General features: G+C 32.5%; 2 protein-coding genes across 2 annotated transcripts in view; both read left to right on the top strand.

Annotated features, from left to right (window-relative positions):
- Positions 1 to 1,707, top strand: part of LOC108757268 (cell division cycle 5-like protein) — a 5,216-nt gene extending 3,509 nt beyond the window's left edge. The window contains exons 7-10 of the mRNA XM_018501733.1: positions 250 to 368; positions 447 to 611; positions 696 to 977; positions 1,412 to 1,707. Coding sequence (XP_018357235.1) covers positions 250 to 368; positions 447 to 611; positions 696 to 977; positions 1,412 to 1,654 — 809 coding nt within the window. The 3' untranslated portion in view covers positions 1,655 to 1,707. The remainder of the gene's footprint in view (positions 1 to 249; positions 369 to 446; positions 612 to 695; positions 978 to 1,411) is intronic.
- A 2,092-nt stretch (positions 1,708 to 3,799) lies between these two features.
- The window catches only part of LOC108757278 (nuclear receptor subfamily 2 group E member 1-like), a 26,767-nt gene continuing 4,614 nt past the window's right edge, over positions 3,800 to 25,952 (top strand). Inside the window, exons 1-4 of the mRNA XM_018501746.1 lie at positions 3,800 to 3,860; positions 7,051 to 7,131; positions 7,369 to 7,530; positions 25,015 to 25,192. Coding sequence (XP_018357248.1) covers positions 3,851 to 3,860; positions 7,051 to 7,131; positions 7,369 to 7,530; positions 25,015 to 25,192 — 431 coding nt within the window. The 5' untranslated portion in view covers positions 3,800 to 3,850. The remainder of the gene's footprint in view (positions 3,861 to 7,050; positions 7,132 to 7,368; positions 7,531 to 25,014; positions 25,193 to 25,952) is intronic.

Raw genomic sequence — 25,952 nt, 5'->3', positions numbered from 1 at the left:
ACTGCTATGGTTAGATAATTTATATTATTCAAATAATTTGTTTAAAATACCATCTTTATTTTTAAATATCACTGACCAGAATAAGAGTCGAAACATCGTTTGTTTATTATATATAATTGTAATTATCATATTAAAATATATATAATATATAATTTTCGCAAAAAAACAATATTCGTAATATTGTTCCAATAGCTTATTTTTGATATATTTGATGAAAATATGCAATTTAGTTTAAATATTTTTTTGTAGAAAAAAGAGAATTGGCACGTAGATCGCAAGTAATTCAAAGAGAATTGCCACGACCTGCAGATATAAATATGAATATTTTAAGACCTTACATGGATACACCATTGACCGATTTGCAGAGAGTATGTAATTTTTTTTTATATGAAGATATTGTTAAATTTTTATGAATTAATTTGTTATTTGATGTTTTATATTCTTAGGCAGAAGAATTAATAAAAAGAGAAATGATAACAATGTTGAACTATGATGCGCAACAAAATCCAACACAGTCAAGTCGAAAGAGTACCGCAATATCGTTAGCTCAGGCTCAAGCTTATTTAGATCAACATCCGTATGATATTTTTGAAGAGAACGATCTTTTTAATGTACATCTAAAACATAAATTATCTTTATTATATTTGTATTATTAATGTATCAGCTATTAAATCACTGTTAATATTTAAATTTAGGCTAAAAAAATATTAACCGACGAAATGGCAGTTGTAAAGGAAGGAATGGCACACGGAGAATTGAGCTTAGATGCCTATACTACTGTATGGGAGGAATGTTTGTCGCAAATTTTATATCTCGAAACACAGAAACGGTACACCCGTGCAACGCTAGCCTCAAAAAAAGATAGAGTGGAAGCATGCGAGAGAAAATTAGAAGAGAATCGTATGCATATGACAGGGGAAGCTAAACGCGCTGCAAGGATGGAAAAGAAGTTGAAAGTTCTGACCGGAGGTTATCAAGTAAGTGAAAAACTCAATATTATTTTTTTAGAGTTTAGTATAAAAATTGCTGCCATGCTATATAGCATGGACATGCAATTTTTCTTTTTTATATTATATAAATACCTTGGGATAAATAATTTAAATTCACATTATGAATTTTTGAAAACTTTTCCATGTAACCAAAAATTAAAATTTCTCATTAATTTCAAGGATTCTGAAATTAGAGCTTGATAATACAAATTGAATTAATATATATCATGTATGTTATATAATACTAAAATTAGAAACAATTGACTATATTATAAAAGATATTTATTATAATAGAACTAGATTTTATAAGTTATATAGTTTTAAAAAAAGAGATTTTGTATTTATTCAGTTGAATCCAAATTTACCTGATAAGATTCTAAATTGAAGCGTTAATTATAATTATTGTTTTATTTCCTATATAGACTAGGGCACAGGTGCTAACGAAGCAGTTACACGATTTGTGGGAGCAAATAGAGCAAGCTCATCTTGAACTATCGACATTTAAGTTTTTGCAAACACAGGAAGAAGCGGCGATTCCGAGAAGGATAAATGGCCTCATGGAAGATGTAAACAGGCAGACAGAGCGAGAACGCTCACTACAAATGCGATATGCTCAACTACAAGACCAGTTGCAACAGTGTCGATTAAACGATGAATCGTCTTAGGAACACATTACTGACTTGATGAATATATACAGCATGTAATATGTATTACTTTACCTTATGTAAGTTATAAAATTTATATATCTAAATATTATTTGCTATTAAAATAATCTGTTCTTCTCCCTTTTAGGAATCAAATAGGAATTCAATATATAATGTTCATTGTCTCCACATTAGCTGTAAATGTTAATATTATTTTAAGACTATGTTTGATTTACTTGATAAGAATGTGATGAGAATAATTTTCACATATTGTATTAAATGACAATTCCTACGATAATAAATTCAAATTTGACTTTTTAAATTTTGCGAAGGGGTAAAAATTTATGATAAAATCTTTCCCTTTTATATATATATATGCTGTAAAATAATGTAATAATAAAATTCATGTTGTGTGATAATATGTATTACTAAATGATGAATAGATAATTTAAAGAAGCACTCTTAAAAACAAAGAATAAAATGAATATAGTTAAAAATGTAAATAATATTGTCTTAGGTCTTAGAAACCCTAGATGTGACTTCAGTTTAGCGAGGATCGAAACCTCTAAGGTATAATTACCGACTTCTGGTTAAGTCAGAAAGTCAAGGGAGGGGGTGATCGATCGAGGAATTGTGCGCAGTTCACAAGACAGTTCACTTGTTAGAGGGGCGTGTCATTATTGGTCATTACATAACGCCAAGTCGTCGCCGACAAAATGGCCTAATCAACATAATATGTTGCAAAAAAAGTCCGTGCTATAAACTCGTCTATCTTTTCTGGGGCATAATACACAGCTAGAATACGCATTTGCATATTATGATTCACAAATGTGGGCTCTCATTTAATACGTTCTTATTTAAAACAATTATGACTCGAAAATTCAACAGTAAATATAATTTAAGAGATGGTCTCTGCTTTGAATTTTTAAGAAAATTTTCTAATCATATTCGCATTCTTAGAATCTCCGTAGAATTACAAAGCATGTAGTTATAGATTCGATATTATATTTCTTTTATCCACCCAACATCAACTTTCCATTGTACCATTTTCCACCGGTAGCTTACCCTCGCATCCACCTACACTTATACCTACACCGTGAAAAAGCAATAACGACGCCACTAGTATGTAGCTGATAAATAGCGTTGGCTGCCGGAAGGCAGATGTTAACGTCGTCGTCAGCCAACATAATCCCGTATTGTCGATTGGTCGGTGCGACGCGACTGGCAAACCGGTGTCGAATCAGCGTCGTCGATTCGTCTGGCGCCGCCCATCACCTCTTTGCGCGCTCACCCCCACAACCTCGCGCCGCCGAGGGTGGAGTCGACCAATGACACAGTGGTAACGGCCGTCTGACAACGTGGCCTCCGGGAGCCGCCCCCGTAGTTGCCGATGGCTAACTAACGCTACCCCGCTATAGTCGAGTCAGCCACTCGGCCAGCAAGTCCCCGGGCCGAGTCTAGTCGCTAGCTCGCTGGAATTCCCCACCCTATCTCCCCTCCGTTTCCGCGCCCTCTTATCCTCCACCTACCCCTCCGAAACGTGTAGGCCAACGTGCCAACTAGGGAAGCGGTGGCAGCGGTGGCGGCGGCGGCGGCGGCAGTGGAGGTGAAGAAGAGGTGTTACGCCGTGGATTCGCGTGACGTAACCCCGGTATACGCCATCGCCGTGGCCTCCTCGCCGCGACTCGCGGTCGTTTAGGGATTGGCGTCGGTGTGTTGGTTCGCACTCGGCAACCATCCACCCACCCTATCCTTTCCCACCTCCCCCTCGGCATCCCGTTCCACCGCCCCTCGCGGATACCCACTACCGGACCGTGTCGACCGTATCGGAGAACGACCCATGATTCTCCGTGATGTGGCTACGGACAGGAGAGATAGCTGCTCCGGCAGCCAGTCGGGCAACAACCCCTATATGCGCGTACACGGACGAATAGACACACTCATACACGCGTTCAGATACATATATACATAGACATGGACACGAGTACGCGAGTACGCCCTTCTCGACAAGAGAGAGAGGGTATGAGAGAGAATGATAGAGAAAGAGCGAGCGCGCGAGAGAGAGAAAGATGAGTAGGTACATCGAGGCTCGAAGCCATCCCGTCACGGAGAATGCTTCGGGACTTCGCGCGACCTCCTCGGCGCCGCGTCGGGACCACGGCTTCGGCTATACGTCGTTCTCTGGCGATGTCCGACTTTTGAACAGCTGCGAAGGAGATGGGCACAGGTCAGTCTCCTAAGACTCTTGCGGCATCTCTCTCTCACTTTCGTTTCATCTTAACACGCGGTAAAGGGTTTAGCTAGTGCGATAAGCATTCGCCGCTATAAAAGGGTGCGCGACGTGAAAGTGACTTTGCGCGACGGTTCCCCGCGATTTGGTGATAAATCGCAATTTGTTACGTCTTGAAAAATCGTATATCGCGATCGGTGGTATCTTGAATTCGATATTGTTTCTATTTGTCGTTAAATAAACCCTGTTCTCCAGATTCGAGGGATTGTGTTACCGCATTAGAAAGCAATTATAATAGTGCTTAGAACTATTAATTTCTACAAATCACAAATCTGAAAATTGAGAAATTGTGTATTGCGTTCGCGCGATTAATAGTGTTCGAATATTCTGAATGTTTATATTTATTAAAAGTTAAATCGTGTTTCGCGAGATATTACATTTTATACTGCGATTGAGAGATAATTATAATTAATGATATTTAAATGGATTCAATTGTGGTGCTCGGAATTTGGGGAGTTATATAGCGTGGTTGAAAGGCAATTAACAGTGCTCGAACCCTTATATATTTATGGAACTGCGATTACCGTAATTGAGGAATTATATGCGTCAAAATAATTGAAAATGTTTTGTTTGAATATAAATTTTTAATAGTTAAATTTTTTTAATACTCGTATATCATAATGTTGATTGATTGTTAATAATTAACAGACAATTTGTTTTGAACATGATTTTTTTACAAATAAATGAGAAATGTATTCGGAAAACTTATTCGAATCTCTAACTATTATGTTGATTACGCTTTCTTTATCAGAAATTAGGATAATCAGACATTAAGTGAAAATGTTTGGAAAAATAAGTCATGATTTTTTCGATATGTTTCGAATAACATATGTTTTGAGGATTAATTAGAAAGCAATGTTTTTTTGTTATCTAATTCCATTGAATATATGCTTATAACTTTTACTTTTAATATAAAATATCTTTGTAATTTATTTATTGATCTCTTTTTATTAAAATGAAAATTTGACAGTAAATCTCAATAATTTAAAAATTTCTTATGTAATAGTCTATTATTCTTCGTCTTATAATCTGTTATTAATAAATTTTTCAGGAACTTATTAGGTACTTTCCATTCTTAATAATCCAAATTTACAAGACATTAACAAAATTTCTCCTTAAATGATATGCATGTCTCAAAAATAAAAGCTAGCAAATTTAAGCTAGGATTATTTCTGGAACATGGAAATTATTTTTGATATAAATTAAGTATGGCGGAAGAAAAAATATTTAGACTAGGTTGTTCCCCACCTTTTGATAAACTTCAGCTCATTGTCTCACTCTCTTACTCTCTTATCTCTTTACCCTTTTACTCTTTTGTTATCCAATAGATAAATTACCACATAGTTTATCCGAAGATGCGACAATCGGCTCTTAATCTTCGGGAGGCCGCGGTATATCTGAGAGGTTTTATGTATCTCGGAGAGATACATAAAAAATATGTTTGTAAATATCTTTAAGTATAGCGACACCGACTTATAAATAATATCTATACTACTTATAGGTAAAGTCGCTATTATATGAGTCATTAAGATTCTAACAGTTCATCATACGTGGTCGGACAAGCAGTTGAGATCATATATATATCATACAGAAATTATAAATTTTGATAAATTATACACTGAGAAAAATTTCTGTTTGAAAATGGACAAATTTTTTTTTTTTTTTAGATTTTGATCATATCAATAAAAATTCTGATCATTTCAATCAGAATTATAATAGATTTAATTAGAAAATTCTGATTTGTTCATTTCCAATCAGAATTTTAATTAATCCAATCAGACTTTTTTCCAGTGCAGTTATTTTAATAAAACATAATATTTTTCATGCATTCATATTTTTTTCTTTTTACAAAAAACAACTTTGCAGTATCGATTTAAGATATTTGTATTTCTCAGATACACTGCGATCTCCGATGTTAAATTAAAGACCGCGACCTGCTGAGGATTAAGAAAATATAGAGACTCAACTAAAATACCGTTAAAGTTAATCGGCGGTTCAAATTCTCTTTCAAGATTAATTTAGACATACCATAAACAGCGAACAATATGGCACGATATATAGGATATATAGAAGAAGAAGAAGAAGACGTTGATATACACGACGAAGGCAGTAATCCGTTGGGGTTGAAATAACCCGGGTTGATCGGGTTAGGTTGGTTGTGAGACGCGAAGGCGGTTGATTTCCCAGGACGGGGAAGGAAGGCTTTGGTTGGCTTAGGCATGGCCGTGTTTTTCTTGCCGCGGATCATTAGGACGATTAGGGTTCCTACGAAAAGGGGGAAACAGATTAGCACCGGTGATCTTCTTGCGGCCCGCCCGCTTTTCTTAAACGGAATTTCGCGAGAGTCCTTTAACCGTCGATCTCTTTTTACTTGATAATTACTTCATTGTTGTACATAATAAATCTGTGATAATTTAATCTAGTTATCGCAATGATTACTATATCATAATTATTTAATAGATGTAGCTATTAACTATAATATTAGCTTTGAATTTCTCTATATATATTTATGTATATATATATTTATGTGACACAATCTTTTAGACAATTTTCTTTCCGATGAAATTTAATTCTATAAAATGTACAATATAATGTATAAATATGTGATTGATATACAAGTGTTATTAATTTTTGTGATTCTAATTATAGTAGTTTGGAAAAGTATATTTACTTTTTTAGCTATAAATAGTTTGGTTGAAAATAAACCAACTAGAAGATTCTAACTATATCAATCAGAATTCCGATTACCTCAACTAGAATTTCCTGGGCCGGTTAAGGGCCGGTTGTTCCATCTTGGAACATGTTACCTGTTGGGTAAGTAACGTTATCCAATCACACGCACGGATTACCAGATTTACCTGGTAAAATTTACTAAAAGGTGGAACAAACCGGCTCTAAATCTATTAAAGTTGAGATAATACTTTAGTTGAGAAAATTGGAATTCTGATTGATATAATCAGAATCTTCTGGTTTGTTCATTTTCAACCAAACTTTTTCCAGTATAATTATTATATAATAAGTAAGAAAAAGATTATTGGAGATTAAGATATTTTCTACGCAATAATTTTGAAAGAATAATTTCAAAGAGATAATCGCGTAAAAAATACTACGTATTTTTTTATTATAGGAGACAGATTACTTGACATACTGTGTGATGTATGTGGCGACCGTAGTTCTGGAAAACACTACGGCATTTACAGCTGCGACGGTAATAATATTAATTCAATTTCTTCTTAAAAATTTTAACCAAGATTTCCAAAAAGATCAAATATATTAAAGACATATTAATTACAAATAAATTTTTTTATATTAAACTACTCACTTAAATAAATCTCCCTCATTGGCATTGTTGGATATTTGAAAATAATTTAACGATAACAAATTTGATCATGAATGTTGTATTATGCCATATTGTTATATGTAAATGTTTTTACGATTATATCAGGTTGTTCGGGGTTTTTCAAGCGAAGTATACACAGCAATCGGGAGTACATCTGTAAAGCTCAGGGTGCTAAGAAAGGACGTTGTCCAATCGACAAGACTCACAGAAATCAATGCCGTGCTTGTCGTCTCGCTAAGTGCTTTGAAGCTAACATGAACAAGGACGGTAAGTGTGTTACGAATGATATTAATGTTTTCAATATGCAACAAATTAATGACAAGTTTATGTAACAAGTTTGAAGTTTATGTGCAATTTCATAAGATTATGCATTTGCTCAATTAATTCTCTGTCTGTAATTAAATTTTTTTTTGTCATAAGAAATTTCATTCTCAAACTCTGAAATGAAAGTGGAATTGTCTGATTCCTTATTGCTAAATTATATTTTTTTCCATTTTTTTTCCATTTTTGCTGAATTTTTTTATTAAATAAAGGTGTTAACATTTAATTAGTTAAAAGATTTTAAATTTATAGGGAGTAAAAATAATTGCAGACGGAGAGTTAAACTTGTATTTAGCAGAAATAGTTGGTTGTATTAGTATCTGCAACTTTTTCTGTTATCAGTAATGAAAATTAAATTGTTAAAATATTGACTGCCGCGAAACGGAATAGCTTTTAAAATGAAGTACAAAATAGATATAAAATAGAATGTTTTAAAATTCTTCTTAATTGCTTTATTTTATTATCTTTTTTTGGTGCAGACAGGTTGACTTTTTATAAATTTTATTTATTTTGTAGAGCAAATTATTAAATTTATCACGAATGAACTTATTACACATAATTATTACGTTTTTTTTTACCTAAAACTTATATTTTTCGAAACATTTTTTTAAGTGATCAAATAAATTGAACTTGATTTAATATTATTTAATGTAATCATTAATATCTTTGAAATTTATATCTTTTTTTGAGAATTTCGTCAAGATTTTTTGTGTACATAGTCCTGATATTCGAATATTATTACAACGTGAAACTTCGTGAAAAATTAAATAATAAAAGTGTAAGCCATTTTTCTCCGTACAGTTATTTTTTTAAGTATTAACGTTTGAAATTTGATTGACCATAAGTGTGGTTAAAAAGTCATCCGTGTGACATGCATGGAATGGTATTAGATAAAATTATACAAAAACGTTGCCGCTATATCACACAGATGACTTTTCAACCAACATTTGTAATTAGTCAAATTTTAAACGTTTATACTTAAAAAGCTACTTGATAAAAATGGTTTACACTTTTATTACTTAATTTTTCATAAAGTTTCACGCTACAATAATATTCCCTTGAATATCGGGATACCCTATATATATATTTTAAATATCATTCGAATAATTAGTTATTTTTTTGAATTTTATACACATTTATATTTTTAATAGAATTGATTATTTAAATTTCTGTTTGGTGTTTTATGTTTTCATATTTTAATGCGTCATACATATTGACGTAAAAATATTTGTTAAGCAAGTCCATCAATAATAAAGTCATAAAAATATATTTGTCAAGTCTATCAATTATAATAACTGCAAGAATCATTCCATCGATTCTCTTATGTTTTCGCGAAAAGGCCGCAAATAAACCACGAAGAAATCGACTGTAACTATCGGTCAACCAAACCCTCCTAAATAAACCTCCGCCAACAAACCGTTGAACCACAGTCGAACAATTCACGCGTTATCAGTGTAAAAGCTAACGTGATGAAAGCTATATCGATGAACAAGATATCACTGCCGATGAAAATTTCAGGTACTAATGCGTCATCTTGAATTGAATATTATTTTGTCTATATTGCATGATACTATGGGAAACTCGAATGTGGGCTTGCTAACCGTGAAGGTGTTATAAATGAATACGCACTGTCATGCGACGTTTCGGTTTTTCGGTGACGTCTCATTTGATCAGACGTCACATTTCTTAGGGCAAGCACTTTTGACATTTAATAACTTGAAGATATTCATTCAAGCACAAAATCTCTTAAAATGGAATACAAAATAAATACAAAATAGAATGTTTTACAATTCTTTTTAACTGCTTATTTTATTTATCTCTTTTTGATGTAGACAGATTTACTTTTTATATAAATTCTATTTATTTTATAGAGCAGATTATTAAATTAAAATTTTTATTTCTGGGTCAGAAATTGTAAAAACATAAAACCATGGATAGCTTAAATATTATTTTGCATAATTCGTTGAAAGAATGAATATATCTCAGTATTAAAAGAAGATTAAGTTAAGCCTTTAAATACAAATACGAACATATAAATCCGGGCAATGTAAATACATGTATAAAAGATATGACGACAAAAATGATAAGTAAATCTTTAATTTTTTCTTTGAACTTATATTTTTGTTTTCTTTCGATTATTTCAAAATTATTTATTAACTAAATAAAGAAGTCAAGAAAAGAAGGAAGTCATAGAGTGATAAGATTCGTGTGCTATCATTTTCTACCTTGAGAATAACATTAAAAAGTTTGTAACAGAACATTTTGAGCATCAAACAACAATAATCAATTTCGGCAGAAGCTAACTTAATTTTCTTGGCGGTTACTTAAAGATGTATAAATCATTTATAGCCAAACAGAAAACGCAGACGACTTATGCTAATGTATCAATTATCCATAATGTACGCATGAGATTATTTCTCGATTCAGGAGCGATATTAAAAAATGAGCGAGCTCTTGATCTTCTGCACAAGAATTACACGGATGGGCTAGGTGTACACGGGTCGATGTTCCTCGCCATCGACGGCGATATAACAGCGGTGGAGGCTCGTTTTCTGGGACGCTTAGCAGGGGCTGGATTCTGTGCGGAGGTGGAGAGAGGTAGCGGCGAGATGGAAAGAGAAAAGGTAGATGGGATGGGATTCGCGGCAGGATAGAAGGGAGGGAAAGTAGGAGAGAAGGAGGGGGGTGATACGAGACCGCTTGGCAGGGATGAGGGTGCTCAGGGTGTCGGGGGTGTTTAATGCAGGACGGGTGCTCCGGTTCCCAGCGGTTGTCGAGGCTCCAGACGCGAGTAAGAGAGGAGATTCAATTAGTGGCAGAGCTTCCTAACGTTAAGGAGACTCCACACGGGGGTTGAAACACACAGATCTTCCTCACCCCGCCGCTTCCTTTTACCGATACCTTCATCCGCGAATACACTCGTACACGCTAACGCTCTGCCACGTCATTCTCTGCCTCTGTCTCGAAATTACTCGTACTTTGTTGGCGGAGTTAATTAGATGCCGTGATTAATTGCTGACGTATAGCCAGAACAGCAGAATGGCGTCGAGGCACTCTTTGTTTCATATATAATTCTACGAGTTTTCCTTTTTCTTGGATATATACGTATGTATAATTACACATATAATTAAAAAAAAGTTGATAATTCAACAGTCATTGAAATATTAAATGTCAACTGCATATTTGCCAAAACTCAAAGTATTATAAAGTTTGTTTTTTATTTTTGTACTCTTTCTGAACTGGTACTACACATGATGAAGTAAAACTAATTTGAAGTAAAACTAATTATATTCATATTTTCTAAGTTGCTTTTTAAGTAAGAAAGCATATAATATTTAATATCAATATAGATACAATAGAGAGACATATATATTTTATTAACGAAATCATATATTGTCTATTTAAATTATTAACAAAACATTTAAATTATTAATAACAAAAGTTTGCTTATGGCTGATCAAATTAAGACTATTTTACTGACGCTGTCAAATCATCATGTCTGATACTATACGGTACTCTACTACTGATTATCCTCAGAGATTTGCACACGTAAAAAATTGAACGATTTACTTACATAACATAAATCTATTCTTGTTATATTAAAAATTTAGTATAAAATTTTGAAGAATTTAAAAAAAGAACTTAATGTTTGAAATTATTGAATAATATTTATACTTTTCAAAAATCCTTTTCGTATATAGGAAATTTATTTTAATCGAAAATTAATTATTAAGATTTATTTTAATAATTAATTTTCATATCAAATAATATCATCAGATCCTGAGTAAGATTTCGAGGAATTGAATAAGAGCTTATTATTCAATGCGTCAAATAATATAGATATTTTTTGAAAATGTATTTAGTACAGAAAATTTCTATTCACTGTACATTTGATATCAAATGATATCATTGGATCCTAAAGTCCATAGTTTAACATGTAAATTACTTAATTCAAATATTAAATTAGAATTAAACAATCAGATTAAGCAATAAACAACAACATAGAGAGCACAATTTATTTTGTCCGAGAAATCAAGTCTTTTAAGAACAATGAAAAATTACAGAAATTATAGCATTAAAACTTAGTTCTTACAGTATCATAAAAGCGTTGCATAATCGATGTATAATCGATCGAAGTGATCTTTAGAAAAATATGCTCAATATTCGCCTTATAAACACGAAGTTTATAATGAAAATATGACCGATATTTATAGTTCGTCTTATTTTAAGATCTTAACGTCATAAGATACTAATATTGCTCTTTAATTGGCCATAGTTATACTTTAAGAATGAAATTATATTTGTTCGTTTTTAGCGTACGATAAATATTTTCAAGTCTGTTGATTGGCTATTAGAATAGAAAGATCCGAGAATCTCTCTGTCCTGTAGCCTTTATCGACAGAAACGGATAAATATAAATAAATGCCACTGTAAAACTGTAATTAAGACAGTTTTTAATAAAAGAACTGGCTATAAATACTGGTCTATAACTATATAAAACAGCCACTTGAATCCGACGGACATTGAAATCACCGAGCCTCGAAAAACGTTGTGAAGCGCCCATAAAATGTAGGTGACCACTCGGGGTATGCGCTATACATTATGTACGTGGTACTCGGCGCATCGCGAAGCCCCCGTGACGCCGCAGGCGCGCAATCATCCGCTCGCTGACAACCCCGAAACCTCCAACGCACTCACACCCCGCCCGACGTAATCGACGCGCTTTCCTCTTTCCACGAAAATTCGTTCCCGCCTGTGATATTATCCGTCTGTGTTGGCGCACCGTGTCGCGCCGGCAAAATGCCGCCCTCTCATCCCCGTGCGATTTCGCGCGCGCACGCACACGTACAGATGTATATATATGTATTACGTGAAATATGGCGTTAAATGATGTCGGAAGATTACCGAGCGGCTTACCGGATGGCGGATTTGTAATTCTTGGCGATCGTCAGGGCTCGCGAAAGGAAACGGATTGTCGTTGGTAATGTTCTTAATATTAATACTTTGTGCTTTAACTGCACAATTCTACGTTCACAGTTTTGTCATATTATTAAAACGTGTGACTTCATGTTTTGAAAAATTATTATTAAAATGTCTGTTCTGAAATCTTTTAAATTATCGGAACAAATCAAATTAGAATGTTTATATTAATTATTTAGAGAGTTTTTATGTTTAAAGAAGAGATTTTTTTGAATGTCTTTTAAGCTTTACATATTTAAAAGTGTTCGCCAGAAAAGAATTATATATTTTTTAATTGTGAAAGTAAGAAGTTGTAGTGAGAAGTAGATATACTAAGAAAAGGACTTAAAAATTTATTCGTGGGATGTAATGTATATTTAAACAAGAATTTGTTTCACTGAAATAAATCTTTATTTAAATATAACAAAATAAAATTTTATTTTTAGCAAATGAATTATTTTTTTGTTACAATGGGATACGTTTCACAGAAATGTATATTTTGTTATAGTAAAATTTTTTTTACTATAACAATAATCTGAAACAAATGTCAGCTGTAACATTTTTTACAAATATTTCAATTTTTTTTAAATTGTATTATATCACTTTATATATAAACAATATTATATTTATCTTGGCATATTACCACAATATTAAGAATGTTAAGGATATATTCGCAATATGTATCACTAAACTCTATTAAATTAGAACCATATTTTAATAATCTTTTATTTTTCAATATTATTAAACTATTAAATAGATCATCGTTAAAAATATGAGTGTAATAGAATTTACTGCAAAATTCTTTCCATTATTTTGAAAATGTTCATTTTTGGTAATATTTATATCCAAAAATTATAATTAGTATTATACAAGAATATACTGACAAACAAGAATTACAAAGTTTTTAAGCCGCTTTTATCGCGATTCAGTTCTTGCGTATCTTATCTTTTTCAAATTTATTTTTAGTTAATCTTTGAAAATTATTTAAATTTCTTATCAAGTTTTACTTAAATTATCTTGCAAGTCTGTATATATTATTTTACGAAGATGTGCAACTATAAAACGATTTTCCTGCAGTTTATACTTTGTTAAAAAGTTAAACGAAAAGCGAGAGACCAGAAGATGATGACTCTCCAATGAAACTCTACGCTCCACGACTTTTCCCGGAACCGTACGGTCAACATCATTTCTAGTGTACACACATTCAGATCCACCAACACACTTGGATCTGCAAACTTTGCCTCGTTTCATGCCCAATCGATCGTTCGCTACTTCAAACTTTAAATCTCTTTGTCTCCGTTCATAATTCGGAAGAACCCTTTCTGAAAGTATCAAACACTTTGAACCGGAATTAAATCGAAGCGTTTGCCCTTTCGACAATTATAGATTGGAATTATTCAAGCGTTTTTGGAGTACGAAGTTCAACGTCTAACAATTTCAGTGATTAAAAATAATCCAATTATCTTAATATTATAAATAAGTGTTCTCAGGACAATTAAAATTCTTCTTTCAAACGAATCTCATTTGTGTAGCAAATTATTGTAAAAGTATAGAGATAATTATCACGCTTAGTTTGTAAAATAAGTAATTCTATAAAATTATATAAATATTTTAGAGGAAATAAGTAGAGGAAAAGGTAATAATGTGGACTTCTACTGCTAATGTGGACTACAATTAAAATTCTGTTATAATTAACACTATTTCTTACAAAAGGTTTTCAATTTGTTCTTAGAGATAGATATCGAAGTTTTAAAACAATTACCATCACGACAATTACCACGCGGCCTTTTTGTTGACAATTGATGTTTATCTGTTACTACAAGGTACTTCAAAGTACTTTTAGTGATTTTCAATATCAAGTTTAACGTGGTTTAACATTCGTAAATAATGAGATTATAATAGTAAATAATGAGTTTACCCTAAATTAATTCTTAAGGTACTTTTCTTTTATTTTGATAAGATAAGTAAGCTTGAATCTTTTCTCTGGGATATAATTAAATATAAATTCTGTTAATGTTTTTATGATATATAGTATTAGACTCTCTAACAAGTGGATAATGTGGGCCAAGATTTTTAACAAAAAACCTTGCAAAGCGTTGTCCTCTCTAATCAAAGTTAAAAACTGTTATTTGAGACTCTAAAAGCTCTTTTTACGCTTTTATATCTAAGTTTCTTTTATATCCAAGTGTTCAATTGCGCAAGGTATAATGCCGCAACATATTCTACAAAAATCCGCAGGTCTCGCGAGTTGCACGCGAAAGCGTTTTATACTGGCGAATGGCACTCGAGCACGATTCGAGGAAAATAGAAAAAGAACAGGATAAAGCGAAATACGCTGAAGAGAAAACAGAGAAAAACGTACGACGGCAGGATCGGTCAAAGGGGAAATGTGATGGATGTAATGTGTCTTGATCTTCAAATATTCGAAGCTCCAAATCGCTTTAAAATAAATTTTATAAGTTTAAGTAAACTTTAATTCCGTTAAAAATATATTTTTCGTGCTGTTATTTTTATTAAACACATTTATATTTGTACAAAATCAAAGATATAGCAATGAAGTAATAAAAAACGCGATTTTTCTTGCTGAACAAAAATATCTTAACATATATTTAATAAACGTGTTTCAATTCATGCATTGTAATATCTTTGCACAAGAATACTGTAAAGTAAATCTTTTAGAAAAGAACCTTTTTACTTTTACATAAAAAGACCCGCCACGTTAATTCTGCTTTCGGATTCAAAAAACGATTGTAGATCTAAAGTTCTACATTCCGTTGTACAAACCTACGAAAAGTTATTCCCTAAAAATTGTTTCGAGAGACCCTGTAATATTTTTGACCAGCCCTGGATGAGGTCGAGGGTAGTGACAGCACACAGGGGGAGTCGCGTGAGAGTAGACGGCTGGTAACGCAACGAAGCGAGGCGTGCCGTACACGCGACGGGCAGCATCAATCCATCCACATAAATGGTAAACGCTAAAGCGGACCTGGAACAGAGCGAGGGGTACAGTGGGTGTCGTAAATGCCTTCTCGCCACTGGACAGATATCCTTCGAAAGGACACGTACATTCAGATGTCGCGAGTCAAGGACATTCCTGATGGAAACAAAGGCTAGCAAAACGTAAAGCACTGTGCGATAGCTAATGTTTTATATAACATAAATTATATATGTATATATATATATAATTTATGTAAAATATATAGATACATATATTTGGAAAATAAGATATTTTGAATATACTGTGAGTAATAACCATATAAAGTCGAGAAAAATTAATAATAAAGACATTCTCAATATTTTGTTTTTAGTTCAAACAACAAAAAGTTTTCGAATAAAATAAACTTGAAGATTGATTCTTGCAAAACAATAGAAAAAAAATGAGAGCCTAGAAACAAATGTGAGGATGTTAATATAAATGTGATTTATTTATTCAAAAACAGGACAATAATGTATGTTTTGACTATACCAAGTTCAACAAGCCTATGCCTTTATTAGCGAAAAGTAAAGGCTAAATCATCATATAAAACAAATAAATTAAAGAGAAACAAAATTATAAAGTCAACAAGAGTCTATATCTGAGGTAGGCATATATAATAAAAATAAAAGAAATAATAAAATAGATAAAGCAATAAAACGTTAGTTCGCGAATGTGTCGATGTCAAACTGGATATTTATAATTAAAAAGTATAAGGCAAATACCATTCGTCGTTCTGTTGCAAAAATGTGTTGAGTCAGATTATAAAGTTAGCGTAGTCAAAGGTAAAGTACCTATAAAAAAATTTTTTAAAATGACTGGATAATGATAATCAAATATTGGTTTTGTAATTAACAAGAAAATCAAAGTGTAATCAAATGTAAAATAAACTTATTATAATAATGTAAAGAATACAAAATTATATGAGAACTTAATAAATATAAAATATATAATAAAAAGTCATAGAAGCATCTATAAAATCGTCGTTTTCAAATTTTAAAAATTTAAATTCTAATCAATTTTAAATGATGTTTAAATAATCATCTTTTTATAAATCGTATATATATGTAATTATATCTTTGGCTTTAATATTAAATGAATCTTTCAGCGCCACACTCTAAGTATGGCATATTCAACTTTTTTTCTTCTTTTACATGCCAAAATTTTTTTATTAATAAAAATACATTAATTTGCTTGTTATCGTTATATTTCTTAATTTTTGATATTTTTATTACAAAAAATATATCGTAATATGTTTAAAATTTGTTATAATATTTTTATTTTTATCTAATATGCTACTTACGTAACAAAACGATATAGTATAGTATTATGAAGGGTTTAATAATAATAATAATAATAATAATAATAATAATAGAGAATTATCATCTTGATGATATTTTCTTGAATAAAATTGATCTCGAAATTTAGTTTTAGACGCATCTATGACACGTTTCATTGAAACTTACTTTATTACAGTAATAGGTATTTATGATGGTATTTATGATGCTTACTGTACTTACGGGGAGAGAAGGAAACAAGAGAGAGAGAGAGAAACGCAGGACACGTTCTCCCTCATGTGATACGAGCGCGATGTGTGCGGACGAAACGGGTCGTTGCGCTAAGCCGGGCTTTGATCGTCACCTGTCATCATACCAACGCGCCCCGGAGGAACTGCAACCCGGTCCCGATCCTCGGTTCCCGGCCATCTCTGGCTCGGCATAAACGCGAGAATTACATTCGCGAGTTGTCATGGGCTCTCTCGCCCCGAGTCGGGTCACGAGTTACGAATACTTCTCGAGTCGTGCGTGAAGCGGAAATACGTTTCTGACCTCTTCTCCGTCGGACATTCTTGCGAATGGACGACTGTAAAATGTCAAGCTGCGTTGTCACGTTTAATCCTTTTCTACCTTTAACAACATAATTAATGATACGATAAAATGTCTTTTCATGGTATTTAATCACATTTATATTTATTTCCTTTTTGTTTCGAAAATCGTAAATATTTGTTATTAGAATTATTATATAAACAAACATGTCTTTTACGATAGATATTACTTTAAATAGTATCTTTTACGTGATAAAAAATGCGAAAAGTAAATGTATGATATAATATTATACACATGTACAATATACTTTTTCCATATTTTATTTGAAATACAAATTAATAGTAAAACAAACATGAGAAAATAGTTTATTTTTGTCCAGAAAACAAGATTCAAAGCGCATTAAAATCTGAAGGGAACACTTTCATAAGTTTCCTTGTAAGTTCATTGCGATTATATGCCATTGTGATCGTATTTTCATCCCTTTTTTTTAAATATATAAGTTCATATAATTTTCATTACAAAGCATACAGGAAATGATTTATCACATATATTTTTCAAATTACGCATGAAACGCATGATGTATCGTTTCATTCTTCTTTATTAATTAATAAACAGCAAAGATAAATGATGCATCATGCATTTCATGCGTAATTTGAAACGCACCCAATATCATACAGTTCTTTTTCGCTTTTTCGTATTTGCGTTGCAGTTTGCATTTCTGTTAATTTTAGTTAATGTTTGCATTAGTTATATTTTAACTTACGTTATATTTGAATCTACGTTATATTTAAACGTTATATTTTGCTATCTTTTCTAATAGTTATTTGTTGTTTTTACCTTTATTTTTACTCTTATTATTTCTAATAAGTCTCTTAACTATATGTTAGTTTTTTATTATCTTTATTTTATGAATTTGATCTTTAACATTCTATATATTCTTGTTTGTTAATTACGTATTCTCTTCAACGTTTAAGAGGATGTAATTCTAGAATGCTTAATAAATAATTTATTAAGCTGATATCTATTAATCTCTCTCTCTCTCTCTCTCTCTCTCTCTCTCTCTCTCTCTCTCTCTCTCTCTCTGGTTTTCTACATATTTTCTACATATTATATTTTTATATTCTATACATACGAAAATACTTCGACAAATCAAAGAAGTAGTTAATTAAATATTACATCGCATAAACGAGGTAGAAACCCTATCTTTATGCATATGTATTTTGTATTCGACATAGATTGATCTGATTTTACGGAATTTTGATTTATCGAGATTGGTCGAAGAAAGGTGTTAACAGTGAGCGATGTTACATACGGATCGTATACGGTTTGTAACGTATGCAGATACACGTGTGACGACACGCATACGATTTTCCGAATGATATAAGCGATGCAAATGGAAACAGATCCTATCCATTCAGCCAATTGTCCGTGTTATATAGATTTTCTTCATCTTTTTATTCTATATGCACGGATTATTGACTGAATTCACATTATTAAAATTTTTCTTAAGTATAACAAATAATTTAAAAAATGTAATATTATTAGATACATCATAAAACAGTTTTATATTAATTTCATTTATTATCTTATTTTCGATATATATAAAAATTATATAGATATATTTAAGATTAAAATTTGTTGGAAATACATTATTTTCATCTAATTCTCGACTCTTCTTTATAGTAAAAGAAATAAAATATAATAGCTCTCTTTCTCTCTCTCTTTTAACGATATTTGATTTTACATTAATATCAATAAGCTTAACGATAAGTTAAAAATAAAAAGATATCAATATTTTTAAAAAATTTTGCATTTGGCTAAAATAGTCATTGCTAGTTCACTTTGGTTCACCCTCTCAGCATATATCCCGCGATTCAACACGAGACTCACCCCGAAGTCTTAACACGTGTATCACACGCGTTCAACACGCGTGCGATTTATGCGCGAATCCTTCGACAGTGACGACGTTGACGGTCGGCAACGGTGGTGGAGGTGATGGCGATGGTGGTGCGACGTCCGTGTGTATCAACCCCATTCACTCGAGGATTAGCCTTCGAGATCGCTGACTGCTGAAATGTTCACAGATCGGTTTACCGTTTAGCAGGATAGAGAGTATGAGCCCCGTGATCCATGGCCCATGTGAGCACCGTGTATGCCCTACGCTCACGCATGCACGTAGACACGCGGGTATCTACACAGTGCACGGATGTAGTACAATGTTAAAACGGAAGCTTCCCCGTATGCCATACCTCACCACGCGCTCGTATCTCCACGGATTCCACGTGTATATACGCGTATGCGTGTGCGTGTGTTTAAGCGCGCAGAGAAGGCGCCTACGCCTACGCCTACGCCGCGCCGCTCCGCTCCGCGCCACTCCGCTGTGGGAACTCGCATTGTGGACCACACGTGCCGGCCAGAGTATTACGGCAACCCTGTGTGTTTATAGGTGCACGATAAGATGATGTATATGTGTACGTGTGTGCATGAGCGAGAATAGACGGTAAAAGAGAGAGGGAAAGAGAAAGAAACACAGCGGAATCACGAGAGATGAAAAGCGAACAGGGCGCGGTCCATTCCAGCGCATGCGATTCTAATCCCCGTCGTCGTGTCCATTCACTGTCCGGATACGCACGTACTTTCGAGAATCGCTCACCTAAGCCGTTGACGCGCGAAAAAATTCACGGCCGGTTGCAACAGCAATCTTCTTTAAAGACTTGAAAGGATCTTGATTGGAATTCTGTTTTGATAAATATATGTCTTCTGACTAGAGTAACTGTCTCTAGTGGTGTGTCTTTAAGCCCCAACTTGCTTATTACTGAATTAATTATTATTAATATTGTAGCTTTAATTTTGTTTGCTTGAAATTAATATATATATATATATATATTGGTTTTTGTATTATTTCTTTTTTCATAATATTTTTTAATGTTTTTAATAAAAATAAAGAAAATGTTTTTGTTTCTATTAGTCCTTTATCCTTTCAAGAGGCAATCGCCCTATTAATATGTCACAAAATTGTATGTGTCTATCCGCATTTGACTCATTTTAATATACAGTTATACTAAAACAAATAAATAGATATAAGCTAATTGTTTAAGTTAATATTACATAATCATTATTTTAATTATACTTGGAATTTCAATGTATACTTATAACATAACGCTCTTAGCTCCAATCAAAGCATTAAAGGCCTCCTTCAGCGGCTTCTGATTTTACTAATCGACGATCAACTCGTAGAAGTGCCAATAGTAGTTTAATGTATCAGAACGTCTTCTCTTTCTTCCTCTTTTAAGATAAGCTGTGTTTAGTTCTTACGTCGGCAATCGTGATGATTAAGTCAACCATCGATTAGCGTTAATCGAGGTTGATGAAAGAGACTCTAATAGGGATAAGTTTAAAATCTTTCGATATTTTTTGCTGATCTGAAATAAATTCCTCTAAATTATGATATATATATCTTTGAAAGAATATTTACTATACTATAATAATTAAAAAAATAGAATATCATCTTTAGTATCGTACACATTAATAATTAATTTAACTTACAATTAATAATATCTTCTTATGTTACATAATAGTTCTGATTGGATTGCGATACTTTTTCTTTTTTATCTACTATCTTTTTTTCACTTGGTCTTCTTCATATTATCTTAAGTATATCACTCAGCCTATATAGATATCAACCGTTGTCACTGGATATTTTTTGAAAATGAGGATTGACGCAAGTTAGGTGTAGCAAAGAATGGTAAAACATCTTTATACGGTTTATTTTTGTGCTGAAAATGGCTTAAAGCAAAATCAAAATGTTCACACTTTATTATGTTTTCTTTTTAAATAAACGTTATTATAATTAAATAGTACAAAAGTAATACCGTGCTCACTTCTTTGCAATAGCCCTATTCTTTATATATATATAGTTTTTTTATAAAATTGCATCTTTGATTTTCAATTGATCTTTGCGTAGGGCTAAGAGATCAATTTGTCCCGTTTTCTATGCCAAGAGCTTTCCCTTAACGCACATTCGTTTCCGCTTCGTCCAACTTAAGCCGCTCAGCTATAAAGCTCTGTATTTGAGCAGCGATGCGTGCAGAGCGACAAAATGTTCCTCCTTGATCGCGAGATGCCGTGCAAAGTGAAGCGCTTTTGTGCGAAAAAGGAAAGCTTTAATGGACGTGGCTGCGAAAAAACAGATCGTTTTTTGTCTTTGATTCACGACAGATTCGACGAAAGCCGATAAAATTAAGACTAAAATTACTCAAACGACATTTCCTATTTTACACGATTACACGAACATGTAAGAAAAATATACTACGTTTGACTTAAAACCACGATTTCTTCCAAATTAAAATTTGCCTGGGAATCGTTATCTTTTACGATCTTTATTTTTTAAAACTTTAATATACCTTAGATCTCAACATTTTTCGTAGACATAATTATTCAAAATATTATGAACTCAAAATTATAATTTTCAACATTACGTATATTTTAAATAAAATCTTTGTTTTATTTTTTTCTAAAGAAGAATCATTACCTTATTAGTATAACTAATTTCATCAAGAATTGCATATATGTATATCAGTTTGTGTAATAAAATTGATATAAACGATATGTATATAAACGATGTACTGTTTTTGACAGTTAATGTACCGCTACTGTATTGAACATAGAAAATCATTGTTTGTAAAGTAAACAAGTCTTTTTATGTGCGTTTTTCCGGTAAGGGAACTCACCGTTGAAAGAACAATTACTCTTGGAAAATAATAATATTTATACCTGTTACGATGTGCACGGCCAATTTGGTCGATAAAGCAAACAACCCTGAAGCGAATTTTGCAACGCTTCTTTTTGCTATGTAGGTATACGCGTGTCTGCGCACATCAAACCGCTGCGACCGCTTCAATTTGTAAAAATATCTCTTCTTTATAAATCTCAACTTGCTTACAATGCTTGCTAATAACGCTTTGTAATGGCAAGATTTTAAAAGAAACATAGGAAGCATTTCAAATGATATTGGATACTGTTATTGAATTGTTATCGAACATGTAACAACTTTTTTATTATTTACACAAAACAAAATTTCCTTATATAAAGTTGTAATAAGACTCGCACAAAGAATATAATTGAAAAAAATTTTTTAATAAAAATAAATTAAGAACTTAACCAAAATAATTGGAGCGCCGAATAAAATAATAAAAAAATTAGTGTTTACTTAGAATAAGTACTTTATTTTATATGCTGTGACAAAAATAACAAGTTTTTACGTTATTGATATTTTTTTATTGTCTATTACAATATTCATTTTCTGTTTATTCCGGGTGGATCCTGTTTGTCTAAAAATCAATTGCCTACAGTATCGTTTGCCTACATCACTTTTGCCGACAATTCGTTCGCACACAAAAATTATTGCCTACAATTCGATTACCTGTACGCACTTTTGCACACAAATAAAAATTTTAGAATGTTACTTTTGCCTACATGTATTATTGCCTACAAATATTATTGCCTACAGTTCTATTGTCTACATGCTCTTTTGCGCACAAATAAAAATTTTAGAAACAGAGTTATTTTTGCCTATATTATTATTGCCTACAGCTCGATTGCCTACATATATTATTACCTACATATATCATTACCTACATATCATATTGCCTACAGCTCACAACCTTCCACGCGAAATGAGGGCCATCTCAAAAAATGGGGATTGACTAGAGTTAGATTTTTTTTTTAGAAAAATATTCCAAGCGGACACCCCACTGTTCACATGACAGATTGCCTAAAAATATAAACTATTTTCTTACTTTACTTTAATTTTGTAAAAGTGCTTGTAGGCAATCGAACTGTAGGCAATAATACTTGTAGACAATAATATATGTAGGCAAAAGTAATGTAGGCAAACGATACTGTAGGCAATCGATTTGTAGGCAAAAGCAACCATCTCGTTTATTTCACATAAAAACGAAACTTCTTCAAAATTGTTAAAAAAGTCCAATCTAATTTTCTGAACTTTTTCTATTAGTTTATTTATAACATATTGACAGTTACATTATCGAATATTTTTGTTATGTCATAAATGCAATAATATACAAATATTTTTGAAATATGATTATTACTAGTAATTATTACTAATAATATTATTACTAATAATATATTAATCTTTAAAGAAGAAAGATAAAATTTTATCAAAAGATATTATATGAGTAAACTAAAGAAGACATATATTTAAAAGAGGATACTAATATAGTGTTAGAATCCCTTTAAAGAATCTATAAATTCTTAAATATCATTCCTTATCTCTTATCAATTCTTAAATATTATTTTGAGCTCCCTTTCCGGAAAACGCGCCCAATGCAAAGACTTATTTACTCCACAAACAATGATTTTCTATGTTCAATGCAGTAGCGATATTGTCCGTTAAAATCGGTTTACACAGTTTATACATATTTATAACTATTTTAAAAAAGCTACGTGTCAAGAAATAAATTTAATTAAAAATATCATGTGCCCTGATTAAAAGGCGAGGCATGCGGTAGTTGACATGCTAAGAACAAAAGTATATATCACTTCTTGAAGAAATTGAATTCTGATGGTTAAAACTGATGTCCCGGTGAGAGAAGAAATTCTCGTTGCGCCAGTGGCGAGATATCTCTCGACGGGGCGATGCGTGATAAAGGGGAGATATTGCGACGCCAGTGCGAACGTGGGAATCCGCGGCTGCTATCCGCTCAGCCTCATTAATGATGATGTGCTTGCCACCCAGTTGCAGCTCTCGCTTCACCATCTCGCTCTATCTGTCTTCCTTTCCTACAGCGTCCTTCGTTCCCTCCCTCCCTCTCTCTCTCTCTCTCTCTCTCTCTCTCTCTCTCTCTCTCTTTTTCTCTCTCCCTTTAGATTTGCAGCCACGCTCGAAAGATCGAGCTCTGTGGAAGCTGACGCCCGGCCAGCCACCACATCCGATCTACACCACCCTCTTTCATCCGCGATTTGCCCCCGCTTTCCTCTCGACCTCTTGTTCGCCCCTCCCCCTCTCCCATCGGGTCACGGGATATACAGCTCTCGTACATCTCGAACGACCTACAACGCGCGTTACACCCCGAATTCAATTCCGCGCAACCTGTGCCCACTTTTTCGCTCCCACCGTTAAGTCCATCGCCGATATTATTGATAGGCGTTTTCTAGATACGGACCTTCGATCGCTGAGGGGCGAGGATGCATAAGGATATATTTCATTGGGAAAGGGTTGAGGGCATATATTCATGTTATCGGCTTTTAAAAACATTAATTGTATGATTTTATTTTCTTTTCCGTACGAATAACTTGGAAAAATTTTATAATCTTTTTGAGAATACATACATATATGTATAAAAATTTTTACAAAAAAAAAATAAATAAAAATAAAAAATTATTTAATGTATATCTAAAAAATACAAATACAAATACAATTTTTAATCGTATATATAATATCCTTTTGAATAGTTTTATGATTGTCTTTAACAACAGAGACTCGTATAAAACAAAGAGAAAGGCCATATATATATATATATATAAAATTGTGTGTGTGTGTATCTATAGTTTTTCCTGGGAAATTAGACTATCCGAGAGCTTCATGATACAATCGCGGAATAATCTGTCAGACGTCAAAAGTAATATGATTACGTCATAACTGGTGTTTAGCAGTGCAACATGAGCGCGGACCGAGGAAACCAAAACCCCACGCGATCATCTCATCGGAGAAGCAGCATCAGCAACAGTCGCCGATTGTCACGCAATTGTCTCCTCATTCTGCGACTTCGGTGCACAGTGATCGATTAAGACCAGCACTAGCTCCTCCGTATGTTCTCTCGCCCCACAGGTGTGTAACGCTTGCATTAATCGCATTAAATTAACATATTTGTCTCATTAACCTAATCGATATTTGCTCCAAAGTTTTCTTAACTTGTATTCGCTGCTGTACTGTATTTTAAATTAATTTTTTTTTTAAAGTTAACGGAATTGAACAATTTGTTTTATTTCAAAAGTCAAAATCTGAGCAATAAAATTATTTAACTTGAAATTATATAAAGTTGTGAAAAACATTTGTTATAAATAATTGTTCACAACATAGTTGAAGAAAATGTCCATGAAGTTCATTAAATATCGATTAGGATTGAATATCGATTCATATGGAAAAGGAAATAAAAATAGATGTCAATATACGACTAGGGATAAAATTATAAGAATAATTGGATTAATATAATAAAAATAGAATAGAACAATTGTGCGATTTTTGAATTTTCACATTTATCGTTTGTGTTAGGTGAAGAAAGAAGCGAATTGGATACTCTGGTTTATTAGCATGTGCATGTAGAATGTCCACTAACGGCAAATTCTATGATCAATCTTATGTTTATCTTTTCTCCTTAAGATCCAGGCATTGATAATTTTTGTTAGCCAACGAATATAACTAATAATAAATAGATGTAATATAATTAATAGAGTTTATATTATATGAAAGAATAATAAATAAATAGAACTGTACTCTTTTTAATAGAATCCTTACAATCCAAATTACTTCTCTCAAATAAATGAAGCTCAAGTGTTTAGTTTTCAAATGAATTGGGGGGGGGGAGGGG

Source organism: Trachymyrmex septentrionalis, unplaced genomic scaffold (genome assembly GCF_001594115.1).
Source record: "Trachymyrmex septentrionalis isolate Tsep2-gDNA-1 unplaced genomic scaffold, Tsep1.0 scaffold136, whole genome shotgun sequence".
Lineage (NCBI taxonomy): Eukaryota > Metazoa > Arthropoda > Insecta > Hymenoptera > Formicidae > Trachymyrmex > Trachymyrmex septentrionalis.
The sequence above is the reverse complement of the archived record's forward strand: the minus strand, read 5'-3'. Positions and strand labels throughout refer to the sequence as shown.